This window comes from Mobula birostris, chromosome 7, assembly GCF_030028105.1.
Source record: "Mobula birostris isolate sMobBir1 chromosome 7, sMobBir1.hap1, whole genome shotgun sequence".
NCBI classification, from domain to species: domain Eukaryota; kingdom Metazoa; phylum Chordata; class Chondrichthyes; order Myliobatiformes; family Myliobatidae; genus Mobula; species Mobula birostris.
The window spans coordinates 135877681-135892811 of NC_092376.1; the positions used below are offsets into that span (position 1 = coordinate 135877681).

At 36.6% G+C, this 15131-nt stretch overlaps 1 protein-coding gene across 2 annotated transcripts in view; it reads right to left on the minus strand.

Moving 5' to 3' along the window:
* Positions 1–14019: 14019 nt before the first annotated feature.
* LOC140200447 (PDZ and LIM domain protein 7-like) overlaps positions 14020–15131 on the minus strand; it is a 137466-nt gene continuing 136354 nt past the window's right edge. For both annotated transcript variants that reach the window (XM_072263795.1, XM_072263794.1), the window contains exon 10: positions 14020–14498. In XM_072263795.1, the coding sequence (XP_072119896.1) occupies positions 14412–14498 (87 nt within the window). In that variant the 3' untranslated portion in view covers positions 14020–14411. The remainder of the gene's footprint in view (positions 14499–15131) is intronic.

Below are 15131 nucleotides of genomic sequence, written 5' to 3' on the forward strand. Positions count from 1 at the left end.
TTGATGTTTCGGGCTGACATTTGTCCTGTCAAAGGGTCTAGGCCTGAAATATTGACTACTTTTTCCATAGATGCTGGCCTGCTGAGTTCTTCCAACATTTTGTGTGTGCTACTTGATTTCCAGCAACTGCAGATTTTCTCTTCTTTGTGATTTGGTTTATCTCAACTCACTGATATCTACAATCTATTCTGTATATTTGAATCCACCTTTAGGAATCAGAATGAACTGAATTGAACATTTTATGGCTGCATTTCCTTAAGCATTATAACATGTACATTGGAGATGTTGTGATGGATTCAAACCTCTTTCTTAAGAAGAATTTAAGGATTGAATAGCATGTTATGCTTTCTTAGGATTATATGAGTGACAACACTATACACATAAAGCACAATAGGCTTTTTCCTTTAACATAGATTGAACCTCCAAACTTCACACAACAAGAATGGTTTCCATTTAAGTAGGAGTGCATTGTGAAAATTTGTGCTTTGCTAACATTGTGCGATCTGATTGGGCAGCTTCAGAACTCCAACTTACTGAACTACTTTCCAAAGTCCATATTTTACCTACCAGGGACTGATTTCTTTCAGTTTTTTTTAGTCCTCTGTGCAATCCTTAGTGAGAGGACTGCTGTAGTCATTCCACTACCAGAGGTACTCACACAAATTGCATGAACACAAAAGATTCTGCAGATGCTGAACATCCAGAGTAACACTCAAAGGCTGTCCAAGGAACTTGACACAATCAAAAACAAAATCATCCACATTTGTGACAAGCTGATGACACCCACAGCATCTCTAGAAATAATGTAGAGTTTCTGCAGAATATTGCATTCACAGGCTTGGGTGTTTCAAGGCTGTAAGTACTGAGGTATACAGGAAGACCTGGGCATTTCATTACCTGAAGGTCAAAGTTATCTGAATACTTAGTTTCTCTGTTGGAATGTTTTTTCTGAGTGCCAGGTCTCTCTGTATGCAGCTCACTGCTACATCTAGGTCACTCAGGCATTGTAATTACTGAAAACTGATTTTTTTGAGTTCAGTGTGGTTCAGGTAGGATCTCAGACATTGGGAATTGCTCACAATGCAGGGAACTGATAGTTGTATGTGTACATTTGAAAAACACAGGAACACATCAAAAGGTAAGAGGAGAGGGCAATTATATTGAATGGTGGAGCAGGCTCAGGCTTTTAGTCTACAGGTCAATTGTTTTGCAAGGAACTTACATTGATACTAGTGCAATTTCTGAGTCTATTAGTTACTGATAGCAAGAGAAAATTTCAAAGGCAGGAACTTTAATTCTTTTTTTTCTTGCTGATTCTCGGTAAGCCTTGCTTACCACAGGTATTATTAACAAACCTGCTTAAAAAGAAGAACAGTTGAAGTAAGAGAAGCATCAGCTTTAGCAAACATCAGTTAGATCTATTGGTGTTTGGCAGCACAGAAAGGGTGGCCCAGGTACAGTGGTAAAGGGCAGGTGTCACCTCCTTGGATCTATCAGTTTTGAATGTGGCATTTCCCTGGGGCTCAGCAGCAGGTTTGCTATACTGGGAAGTCAGGTTTTCTCAATGTTTGTTTAGAATATTCTAGTCCATAATCATTTTGCTGTTTACTCTTCCAAGCCCGGTGCTGAGATCATCACCCTCATCTCCTGAAAGATGGAACAAGAACGGGGTTTGGAGTGTGTCAGATGTTCAGAGAGGGCAGCAGCAGGGATGGTGCCTCAGTCCTGGGCATTATGCTGCTGGCAATTACCCTTTCAGACACCTCTGTGCAGGTCTGCTGAAAAGTTCCCTCTGTGAACGGTAAAGAATGACAGTTCCTCATTACCTTCACCTCATGCATAACTGTTCAAGACAACTTTAAAAAGTCTAAAGACAGCCCTATGCTCATAATTAAGCTTCAGTGAATATGATCTTACTTAGTGAAGTGCATACCTCCTTTAAGCAGTTCCCAGACATTTTCTGGAAATTGCATTAGCCATTAATTAGGCAATGTCTTTCTGGATACAGTAGGTTGTTTATCTATCATATTGAGAGACTGTGCAGTTAAAAATAACCTCCAACATCATCAAAGCTTCCTGTTCCTTGTTCCATCTGGCTGAGTTATGCTTTGGTGCATAGATTTTAATAATAATAATAATAATAATAATAATACTGCAGGTTAATCTATTTCAACAATGCACAGTATGACTAGAAAGATGGGGCATAAGTAAAGTTCAACTTTTCATACACTCTCCAATATTCTTGATGAATACTTATTCAGAAGGCTGTTAATTTTCTTTATTTTATGTATATCTAGCTTTACATTGTCTTCCACATATCACCATGTGAATTAGAAATTACGTACTTTGTTTAAAGAAAACATTCTCTTGGGAAATATATGAAAATTTCATGACATATCCTTTCCATCTACTATTTAATTAAGGAAAGAGATCAGAAGCTCTTCTCTTACAAAGTGAAAACATAGACAAGTCAGTAAATTAGAAGCAATTAGTGTTAGCTGTTGATAAATTACTCGAGTTTGTAATCGACGATAACGTTGCCACTTGTTGGAGAAGCAGGAAAGAATCAAGGTTGGTCAGCAGACTTCCAATAGGCAAGCAAATGCTGAAATGTCTTTTGGTAATTTTTTCCCTCTGAAAGCCAGGATTTAAGGGTTGAGTTGTGTTTAGGGTTCTGTATTAACACAAAATAAATTTAAAGGTTTTTGGAATACTCAGTTGATATGATAAGGGACCATTGCTCTATCTCTTATCAGGCAATATGGACCCTATTCATTTTGAGACTAGCAATGTGTTATATTTACACTCAGATCCCGGTCAGGAGTAGCTTGTTTAATTTACTGATGAAGAATAGGTATTTTGAAGTTTCATGATTCTCCTGCTGGCTGAACATTCTCAGTGAAAAGAACAAAAGAAACAGACAGCTGTTAAAATATGAACATGAAGTCTGCAGGCCCAAGGCCTGGAGGTAAAGATGCTGGAGGTCAGATTTTATACTCCAAAATCTTCTGAAAAGAAAGCAAATGCCAAAATCATAGATCAGCCTGTGAAGGATACACAACATGTGGTTTGTATTCTCTTCTGTGAGGACAGATGTGAGATTAAGTAAGCTAAAGCCATTAACATGTGATTTTTGATATAAGCTTTCTGTCCCAAAATTACGTAGAATGAGTGGCTTGGGAATGGTCCAGTTGACTCATTGGTCTGTGCTGCTGATCATGCTTCAAGAATTTTCTATCCTGTAATTTGCCACAACTAAGTCTTTCAGTACATCTTTCCACTCCCTTTTCCACATTTGTATAATTTATTTTTGCACTGTATTTCTTAATCACTTCCAACAGCAGTGAGTTTAATGTTCTAGCCAAATCCCCTCATTTCTACGGTCCGCCAGCCCTTCCCAGTGTTACTGCCCTTCACAACCTTATTGTGCCCAGTTTAGAGACAATATTGTATCAACAGATTCTCTTTCCTACAAGTGGAAACATGAGTCCAAATGCGAACAGGGACTGCTACTCAAATCAGATAGTAGGAAATCTAGTTTAAAAATTTTTCAAAATAAAGTCAGTGTGATGATAGGGTTCACTCCCAGGCAGAAGCTGTTGGTGGGGATAGACTCCAGAGCAGACAGTGGGGAGATCTGTGAGCCTGGTGTGGTACGCATGGTGGAGGTCTACGCAGAAGTGCAGCCAGCGGTTTGATGAACCAGGCATGCACACCCGCTCTGTAAAACTAAGCCCCCCATTTTTGTTACTGTATTTAAGTGGTTGTCCGTCTGCATGTTCAAGATTTTATTACATTTCAAAGTGGACTTGTTGGTGTTGCATTGGAAACTTTAAATGTTTTAGCCTAATCATACCCTAAAACACTCACACTTCTCTCTGTGTCTATCCTGTCAAAATCACTCAGCATTTTCAGGACCTGCCTTATGTTTCAGCCTTATCTCTGAATCAGGTTTAATACCACTGGTACATATAATGAAATTTGTTGTTTCTGTTTCTGACAGTTTCTGGAAAATGCGCTGGTCTGTTCAATCGTTCCCATTGGTGCATAAGAAATGAAAGCAGAGTAGGCCATTTGGCCTCTCATAATTGTTCTGCCATTCATTAAGACCACAGCTGATCTTTTACCTCAATTATACTTTCCTGCATGTATGTTACTTACTTTGAGATTGAAAGACTGATCACAGTCTATAGCCTTTCCCTCTGACAGTTTTGGTACCAACAATATAGACATTTCTCTGCTTTTGTGAATCCTGTACGACGGCAGCCTGAACAACAAGAGGGCCATGTACATAATCCTCCTAATTTTCATGTATGGTGCCCTGTCTGCTTGTATTTCACACTTAGTGGAATACAACATTGATTTCAGTCCCCTCAACCCTCACCCTGACTTTTGGTACCAGAACATCCCACTAACTTCGTTCTCCACCTTTGTTACTGACATACAACACTACATCACAGAAACAAGCCCTTTGGCCCATCTAGTTCATGCCTGCACATCAACCATAGTCCTCCATGTCCCTCTTATTCATGTACTTGTCCATATTTCTCTTAAATGTTGATAGTAATCCTCTTTCACCACTCCCACTGGCAGCTCACCATCAGCTCAGTGAAAAAGTTCTCCCTAAGCATTTAATCTTCCAACTTGACCCATGATTTTTAGTTCTGGTCTCGCCCAACCTCAGAGGAAAAAGCCTGCTTGCATTTACACTATCTATATCTCTCATAGCTTTGAATACCTCTATCAAAATCTCTCCTTATTCTCCTACACTTCTGGGGAAAAGTAAAATCCTAACCTATTCAACCTTTCCCTATAACTCAGGTCCTTGAGATCATTGTCATTGTTGCCCTTAACCTAATCTTGAACATTTCTGTATTGGTCCTTGAGATCATTGTCATTGTTACCCTTAACCTAATCTTGAACATTTCTGTATTAAGTCCTGAAGAAGGGTCTCGGCCCAAAACATTGACTGTTTACTCTTTTCCATAGATGTTGCCTGACCTGAGTTCCTTCAGTGTTTTGTATGTGCTGCCTTGAATGTACTTTCTTGTATTCACAACCATTCTACAGTTTCCTCCTTCTTTCTTTCTTGCCTGATATGGTTTTCAATTATGATGTTCGATACTGTCAAAGTTATGCTGTTGGTTGTTCCAATCGAGGCACTGTTCCAGCTCGCATGCTTTCAAATTGTAAAAGAATGCTGATAATCCTTAATACTCATCTGCTCCCTTGCTAGTTCTAGAAAACCCTCACAGAATTTTCTGGAAATGAGTTCTTGCCAGTGTTCTGGCAGCACTTACCTCTCAGCCAACCATGAAGAAATGACCTGGTGACATAATTATTTTTTTATTTCTGAGACATTGGTGTGCACGTATGGACTGCTTTATCTCCCACATTATAGTGATGAACCCTTTTCAAGATTATTTCCATGGCTGTAAAGCACTCTGGAGATACTGATGATATGAAAAAAAAAATGCCCTTTCTTTGGATACAAATGATCAATTATTTTTTTTAAAATGTGGATTTAGCATTGCTGGATGCCATTGGTCTCAATTCTCAATCCCTCTTAATTTACTTCTAGTTCTGAAATGGCTTCTTCTTGAAGTATGCAAGCATTTCTATTTAAGCACCCCTACAGAATCTGGTGCCATCATCCAATTGATGGCAATCAATGTGCAATTCAGCAAACAGATCGCCAGATTAAAACACAACTCATTCTTCTGGCCTTTCGTCACATATCTTAAATCTGTATCGTTGAGTGCCTAAACATCTTGCCAGTTGGAATCTGCAGTTGTTTAGCTCATACTAATTTGGGGATCGTGTTTGGAAAGCTTTCTTTTCTGTTTTTATTGGACGTGTGTCCTCAGCATGGAACATACAGAAAGCATCTGGAGATTTTTTTTTAAGATTTCAAGTTGAACATTGTACTCTGGCATTAGGAGTGGTTATGATCAGTGACTGGATGTCCTTAATGCATTTGTAAAAGCAATTGTAATCTGAACCAAGGCACTTATACCATTAAAGTTCAGTAGTTTAAGAGTTGAGTCAGCTTTTCTTTAATTGTGCATTTAGACACATTTACATGGTAACACCAAGCATTCAGCAAATTATAACAAAACTTTATTCCACCACAGTTGGCAGTGGTTAATTAAATATGAGTCATTCTTATTAAATATTGTTGCTACATAAGTTAGTGTGCATGAGATCTGTTCTGTATCAAATATCATAAATTGCAGGTTGCAGATCAACAACAAATTAATATCCAGATTAAGAAAAACTTCAGTACCTTGTTGCTAAGCAGTGTACATTATTTCTACCTTATATTGAAAAAAGAAATTCAGCATATAGCTAGTTTTACCAATTGTAAATGTTTAGATATGCAGTCATTGCACTTAAGAAGCCTTTTGTTGAAAGGTACTGGGAATATGTGTTTTGTAGTGTTATGGTAATAAACTTTACAGATGTGAAGACTATGTAAATTGTGTGTAATTATTTTTATGTGCTTGCTGTCATTTGCTGTATATGATGTAAAAATGCTACTTTACAAAGGCAATTCATGTAAATTACCATTGACGCGCTTCCTTTAAATAGTTTTCCCTGTATTAAAATGTTTGTGACATAAATGGTAAAATTGTTTGAACAGTGCTATTTTATACTTTTTACACTGTATTAAGTGCATATCTCTCCAATTAACCTATCAAGGGACAATATTTGAATGTTTGAACATGTCTCAAGATTTGAAAAGATAATTAACATTTGAATTTTGTTGCTCATATTTTACAACGGTGTAAATCATGTATAGTTTCGTCTAACTCTTCAAATATTAACTACATACCAAACTTCCTTGAGCTTATGTTATTGCATATTTGAAAGGATAAAACACAATGACATGTTCACAACAACACAGTAATAACTTCAAAAACATTTGTCCATCAAAGTGAAGGACACACATTAGAAACATAGTCCGCTAAAGTGAAGTACACACATTAGCATAAGTTTGAAAGTAAAATATGATGCATGGTCCTAGTGTATTATCAGTGTTGTGTGTAAAATGTTAATTTTCATCTATTAATGATTTTTAAAAATTAGATTTATTTTGCAAGAATGCAACTGTAATCAGAAATATGCCATTTCTTTGGTGATGTTACGAATGGTTGATGTCTACTTTCCATTTGGTGGCCAAAGCTGTGTGCTGAAAACTGGTTCGTTCATTTTTGTGCACTTTCTTAATATTTACAAATTCGACATGAGGCCAGGGCATTTCATTATATAATGCTACTAATGCATTAAAACATCCAGAATACTGTTTAGGTTAGTATTTGGTAAACTTTACGAGTTTAAAAAAAATGTAAACATTGGCTTCAAGGTGGAAGTAAATTTGTATTGCGTCCAGCGAAAAAAAAATTAGGATTAAGCCAATACTTTTTGCTTAAGTTTTTAAAAAATATATATTTCTTCACGCTGGTTTGGCTTGTGATTTTGCAGCTTTGTGCTGAATAATTGCATTGTAATTTTCATATTAACAGTAATTCTTTTGAAACCCAAGCTATTGTTTAGAACGGCAATAAAGAATCCAGAGTAGAACTGGTCAATGTTTTTTCCAAACACTTTCTTGTACAGCTGTTAAGCAACTATATTACATTTTAGATCAATGACTAAGTACAATACTTTAAATTAATTTGAAATACAACAGTCTATACATGTTCTATTTTGAAAAGTAATTCTGAAGTGCTTTCAAGTATATTGGCCTTATGTATATATACCCACTACAGTAAATCAATGTATTGTAATTTAACCCAAGATTCTAGTAAAATGAAGTATATATTGTTAAAATTGTTGAGTTGCTCTTTACTGCATGTTGTACACGCATTAAATATTGAAGCAGAAGTCTGATTCTTAATCTAATTAGGAACTAAAAATGAATCCAAACTGACCTTTTTTTTTAAAAAAAAAGTTGTGATCATGTAGCGCCGTAGCCTGTTCCAAATGAAAGCCTAAGATATTTTACAAATTTCCATGTGTCTACACCATTAAAGGCAAGGAAAGTTTGAGCGGCCAAAAACACAAAGGTATTTTTAAATAGATGAAAATGCAGAGCTTGTTTCTTCTGAGTTCTTTGTTTTATTAATTACAACCAGTAATTTTTTTATCAGCAGTGAACCTAAACATGGATTTATTAAATACATTTTCTCCATTCTTTGGTCCAAGCACCATAATTTAAAAAAATAACTATTTTAATCAAAGTGATTCATCATGGACAACTGGTTAAAGTGTTGAAAACCTTGCTCTGTAGCTTTCTTTTTGATTTAATAAGCACGTAGCAAGTAAGTTTTAAAAAATTCAGTTACTTAAGAGGAAAAGTTGTCGAAAACACTTGGGGATGACACCAGAATAAGGGGCAAAATGGAAGAAAACAAAGCAGAAATAAAATTTACCCTTGGGGTAATGAAAGTGCCTCATCAGCCCTGGCAAATGGTGACTTATCTCTGCACAACTGAGAGCAAAAACTAAATTCTGAGGTTGCTTTCAGTGGAGTATTTTTCAAAAATTACACTGGTTCTGGCTCTTATGGAGATCAGCAAGAAAATCCTATATCAGAGCGGTTCCCCAGACATAGGCTGGGGAATTCTCTTGCAAAAAATTGGATTTGGCTTGCTGGTGTTCCATTCTGGTTGCCTCAGATGTGGTTGAAAGGGTGTGAAAACTTTAGAGCCAATGCAGAGAAGATTTACAAGAATTAGAACCATGTCTTATGAGGAAAGGTTGAGTGGGGTATGGCTTTTCTCATTGGAGTGAAGGATGAGAGGTAACTTGATAGAGATCATGGACAGCCCCTGCCTTTGTCCCAGGGTGGAAATGGTCATACAAGAGGCCATAGTTTAAGGTGATTGGGGAAAAACATAATAAAGATGGCAAGTTATTTATTTATTTTGCACACCTAGTGGTGAATGTATGGAACAGGCTGCCAGGGTTGGTGGAAGAGGCAAATGCATTAGAGACATTTTCGGGACTCTTGGATAGGTAGGCACACCAGTGCAAAAATGGAGGGCTATGAGGGAGGGAGTGTTAAATTGATCTTGGAGAAGGTTAAAAGTTAGGTTCTTCAACCCACAATGCTGTGCCAGTACTGTGCGGTTCTATAATACCCCAAATCGTTAGACCAACTGAAATTTTATAAACGCATAATCTAGCTCCCTTATCTGCTGGAAATGCATGATGGTCTTGGACCTAATATTTTTAATTTTAAATCTTTGTAAACTCTATGTTCCATGTGAAGAGCCAAATAAGATCACTCACTTTTATCTAAAACTTTCTCTCCACACTCTATAACTTTCTATAAAATCATGTCTGATGCAATAGCAAAATGTTTTGCAGAAATTGACAATGTTTCCCATCAGTTTCTTGTGGAAATCTAGACCATGAAATTTGCCAAGGTAAGGTTTGAATAGGGACACCATTCAGTATTATTACTATATTCAATTACAGTCATAGAGATGGGTGGAAAGGTCACGCCCAGCCCAATCCTTCCGTCCTGGGGCCATATTATTTGCTACACTTACCCATCGATACATTCGGGCGTAGGGCAGAAACAGATGGTGCTTTTAGTAGTACTAGCTTTGGCTAGATAATGTCAGGAATTAGTAGAAAAATAAATCTCGTGTGTAAGAGTAAAACTACAGAATTTCTTTTGCCAGTGACATCAAATGGAAAAAACTAAATTCATAATCAGACCAATTTGCTAGGCAGTGTGACTTGGGATTAGATTTGAATTTAATACAATGTTTGTAGACAAAAATATATGGAATACAAATTAGTATTTTAAAAGCCTTAATATGAAATCAAAGATGACTCATGAACTGTAATTACTATTTTTAAACAAATTTTAATATTTGCTCTAATTCCTATCAGAATTACTTGCTTTTCAGAAAATCTTTATTTCTAACTTTATTCTCCTCACATTTCTATTTATGGTGTCTCACATCAAGTTTAGTTGTGCCTACGTTTTTAGTGTTTTTCATGCCTCCGTTCAATTTGTTGGAATTCAAGATTATAATCAGTTCTGACTTTGTACATAAAATAATTTCAACTTTCAGCAATTGTTATTTTTCTCTGAGCCTTTACTAATTTTAGAGTTGAAATGATTGAAATTGTAGTGACTTGGCTTCTCCCTGAACTGACAGTGTCAAATTTAAAAATAAACAAATCCTATAGATGGTGGAAATCCAAATCAACCCCCACAAAATGCTGGAGGAACTCACTGGATTAGGCAGCATCCATGCAAATGAATACTCGTAAACAGTCTCAACGTTTTGAGCTGAGACCCTTCCTCAGGACTGGAAAGGAAGGAGGAAGATGCCAGAATAAAAAGGTAGGGGGAGGAGAAGGAAGATAGCTAGAAGGTGATAGGAGAAGCCAGGTGGGTGGGAAAGATGAAGGACAGGAGAAGGAGGAATCTGACAGGAGAGGAGAGTGGACCATAGGGAAGCAAGGGCACCAGGGTGAGGTGATAGGGCAGGTAAGAAGAGCTTAAGGAGCCAGAGCAGGGAATAGAAGTAGTGCCCGAAGGGGGGTGGGTGGAAGGATTTTTTTTTAAAATCCGGTGGAGGTATTGGAACTATCCAGATGGAATATAAGGGGATGCCCCTCCACCCCAAAGGTGGCCTCATTGTGGCACAAGAGGCGGCTACGGACTGACATGTCAGAACGGGAATGGGAATCAAAACTAAGATGTTGTGCCACCATGCAGTTCTGCTTTTGGCGGATGGAGTGGTTGTGCTTAACAAAGCAATCACCCAATTTACAACAGGTCTCACCAATGTAGAGGAGGCAGCACCAGGAGCGCTGGATACACGAGAAGGCCCCAACATGTGCCTCACCTGGAAGGACTGTTTGGGGCCCTGAATGGAGGTGTGTAGTTGCTTTATATGGAACTATTCCCTTTACTTTTTTTTTTGTTCCCTGTATTTGACTGCTCATTAGTTTGCCAAATTACAACAATAAAACTAAATAAATATTAAAAGTTCTTTATTATAATCTCACGATACTATAATGGATTTTCTAGATAAATTACAAATATGAAATGAGAGATTTCAGAGTTTCTTTGAAATTATTTAGAAGTTTGAATGCTTATTTTTTATATTACTTATTTTGAGATTTAGACATTCCTCACACGTACCTTCTCTATGTCTTGTGAATTCCAACACATTGAAGGAAGTCATGAAAAGACACCAAAAACGTTGCACTTCGGCCACTAGCAGAGGTAAGTACCAGGGGAGAGATTACTGGGGAGGGATCTCTGTGGAAAGTGCGAGGTAAAGATGTGTTTTGTGGTCAGATCCCTTTGGAGATAGTTGCGGAGAATGATGTTAAAATTTACCAATTACTAACTGCTTGTGGGGTTCTCTCCTGAATCATCTTACTGCCATAAAGGGCTGCAAATTAATTTTTGGAAGAACACATTCTGGCTTAGGTTATGTAAATAGGGTGACTGCTTCCTGATTCTGATAATCAATTTTTGAGTAAAGTGTCTTCTGGTTTCTGTGCTAACCTGTCTACTTGTTTCTTGTTCATTTAGTATTCACAGAACTATAGTGGATGGCAACTGCACTGCTCCATGCACCACACATTGGGAAATTCCTCAAACTTCCACAATTTATCTTCTGTAATTCTCAAACTAATATCAAAAGTAAGCATTCAAACTTCTAAATAATTTCAGAGAACCTCTATAATCTCTCATTTCATATTTGTAATTTATCTATAAACTTCATCATAATCTCAAGATGCAATAAAGAGCTTTTAATATTTAATTAGTTTTATTGTTTGATTTGGCAACCTAATGAACAGTCAAATAAAGAGATCAAAAAATTAAGGAATGATTCCATATAGCGCAATTACTTACATGTATGAATTTGAATCCAGTTGGATTCAGCCTGCTTTTAGTCTTTAATGTAACCTCAAGCACAGAAACCATGAAATAACATTAGAGAAAATTTAATGGATGCTTGCTTTGGGAAAAGTTCACCAGTCTCTTCCTAGATGTGTGTAATCCTTCAGCTTAGCTAATGGTCAAAAACAAATTAAACGTATTGGACCAGTCAATACTGGTCCCAGCTCACTGTCTGCAGTGCCTTTCTGAGTAAAAAGAGCCATGTCAGTCTCAGCACCCAAGAGAGAAGTGGGTTGCACAATGTGAGATACTAATCCAGGAATACCATCAAGAAAGGCTTTGGAATGTTTTTTTTCCCCCCAGATGTTACTATTAGAGATATTGTTTAAATTTTATTTAGCAGGATGTTCTTCAAACACTTAGCAGTAAAGTATTCCTAAAATTTAAATTAAGATTTAATATAGGAAAGTATAAAGATCAAGCAAAAAAAAAGTTGATCACAATTTCACAGGACCACCGCTGTTAATTTTAAGCATGTCAGAAGTAGGTATACAATTTCAAAACAGAAAATGTCAAACTGTAGCTTGCTTGAATTTCAAATACTAATGCTTCTTTCCTGGGCAAAGCTTGAAATATTTGACCTGGTTTATGTTTTTCAGTTAAAAGTAGAATAAGATTAAGTAATAAAACAAAGATAATAAAATGAACACTTTACACCAACAGTTTGTAAATATAGAAGATCCACACTTGTGACAGAAGCAAAAAATAAAGTCTAAACATGGAACTAAGTTACAAAACCAAGGCAAGATTTGTGACAAGGTTCTTTATTACAGCACTTTTGCACTTGCATTGAACCTGAACACTAAAAGCAACTCAAACACAAGATTCTGAAGATGCTGGAAATCCAGAGCGACGCATTACATACTGGAGAAACTCGCAGGTCAGCCAGCATCTATGGCAATAAAATTGTATAACAAGCTTCAGCTATCAACAAAAATTCCAAATCAATTCACACAGCTTCATTTAATTTAGCTATCATTTGTTGCAAAAATAAACACTAATATTAATTGGTCTTTGGTAGACAGCTCCCTGGACATAACTGGTTCCAGATGTCAATGGCAACATGTACCTTTAACTCTATCAACTTTGAAAAAAGTTTCAATAAGCTTGCTACTTAAACAATCTTTTGAAATTTCCCATCAATATATACGGAAAGGGAAGCCTGAAAATGAAAAGTCCTATTTTATTTCTAGATATAAAAGTAACTTGTTTCCAAATAGCTATGGACATTTTTGGCTTCTTAACAGCATATCAAGCAATGAAAAGCTCTTAAACTCCAGAAACATGCCTATACAGAACATTCCTATTCATCAACACTGCTATTACATCATTGTAACTTTTAAAAAATATTTTAAAGGGTTAATTGATCATGTTAAGTTGGTACAGTATAGTTGCCTGGAAAATCATCCTTGATTGCCAATTGCACTTAAAGCACCACATGACTTTTTTAGATTGCAAATCCAAAGTCAATCCTAATGAAATCAAGGGAACGAATTTCCATGCATAATACAACATTCTCCAGAATGAAAACAGGCTGCACAAGTGCTGGTCACAGGAACCTATGTGGAGCTTGCTCGGTAACAAAATCACTGCTCTCAGCAGGTGCCAGACAAACTAACAGAAATGAAAGCTAAAAATACGTGACAAAATACACCTCATTTATTGTTACAGTGATTAACCCAATGGAATGGTGAAGAGAAACAGATGCAGTAAGTGTAAGTAATGAAGAGATACTATATGAAGTTAAGGCATCTCCTTCCATTCCAAAAATAGCTTTAGCCAATATAAGCATTTTCTGTAATCTCCCTTCTGCGAGTAATGGGAGATGCAAGTGCAATTAATATACATACAAAACCAGTGACTGCAAGTTGGTAACTTATGATAAACTGTTTGGCTTACTCCTTAACACAACACTTTAAATTGTTTTTTTCTAATTACTATCTTCAACAAACATCCAAACTAATTTCCAAATGCAACAATCAAAGTTCTACAGTTCATGAGTAAATACTGACATTGATTTTGTTTTACAAGTAGCAATATAACTCATAAACAATCATACTGTATGGTTGAGAACATTCTTAAAGAATAATAAACAATGTAATTGTGTGCAAAAGAGTGATAAAGATGAAATGCCTGAAAATTTGTTATATTGAATGGATGTCCAAGATAGCTACCACTAAGCTCATTTCCCTTTGGAAATAAAAGGTAAATTAAAATTTATAGATTACATGCACGACAGAAAGATAAGCAAGACAATTGGCCCTTTGAGAAATACACATGTAACAGTTTTGCGTGATTAATTGCCTCTGAAGAGTTGCATATATTTTTTTATTGCATCAGAGAGCCAAAATTCCTTTGTGACTTCAGTTCTTTGTGACTTCTTCCAAGCTTCCTAATAAGGATTGTGCTTGTCTGAGCCAGGTTTCTATTGCGCTCTCTGGTCACCATCATCAGTGTTGAACTACTAGACAGCTGAAAAGGCATGACTCTTGCACAAGGGTTTCTCCTTCTTAGAATAAAATGTCTTGCCTTCCAAGTTTGTGTGGCATACCTGGAAAGTTAAATTAAGTCAAGTTAGTTTCAATCCTTCTGAATTCAATGGAAATTATATTAATGTTTTCATATACAGTGGATTCTGGTTCATTGCGACACAGCACGATTAGTACATTTTGACCCAATTAAGTGGCTACCCCAATTAGCTGAAGTTTCATGGAAATAGTTAAAGGGTATAAAAAAAGACAAACTGCAATTTACCTGAGTAACAAATTATGTATTTAAGATTCAAGATTGTTTGGTGTCATTTCCTGTACACAAGTGTAAGGGAAATGTAATAATTGTTACTCTAAACCCAACACAGCACGAAAGATGAAGAACAAAATATAAAAGGACAGTAAATATAAATACTGTACATAAATAGCTTATACCCAGTTCATAGATTGTTTGTATCTCCATAAAGGTGACTGACAGGAAATAAAGTAGTGGTGGTTAGGGGTGTAAGGGGGCGAGTTAGTGGGTGGAGGTGTTGTTCAGCTTTACCGCTAGGAAAAAGTAACTGCTTTCATCAAGATCCATCAAGTTCGCTGATGATACTTGATGTGGTTGACCTCATCAGCAACAATTATGAGTAGGCATATTGAGAGAAGGTAGAGAGGCTTGTCAAATGGTGTGAGAACAACAACCTGAG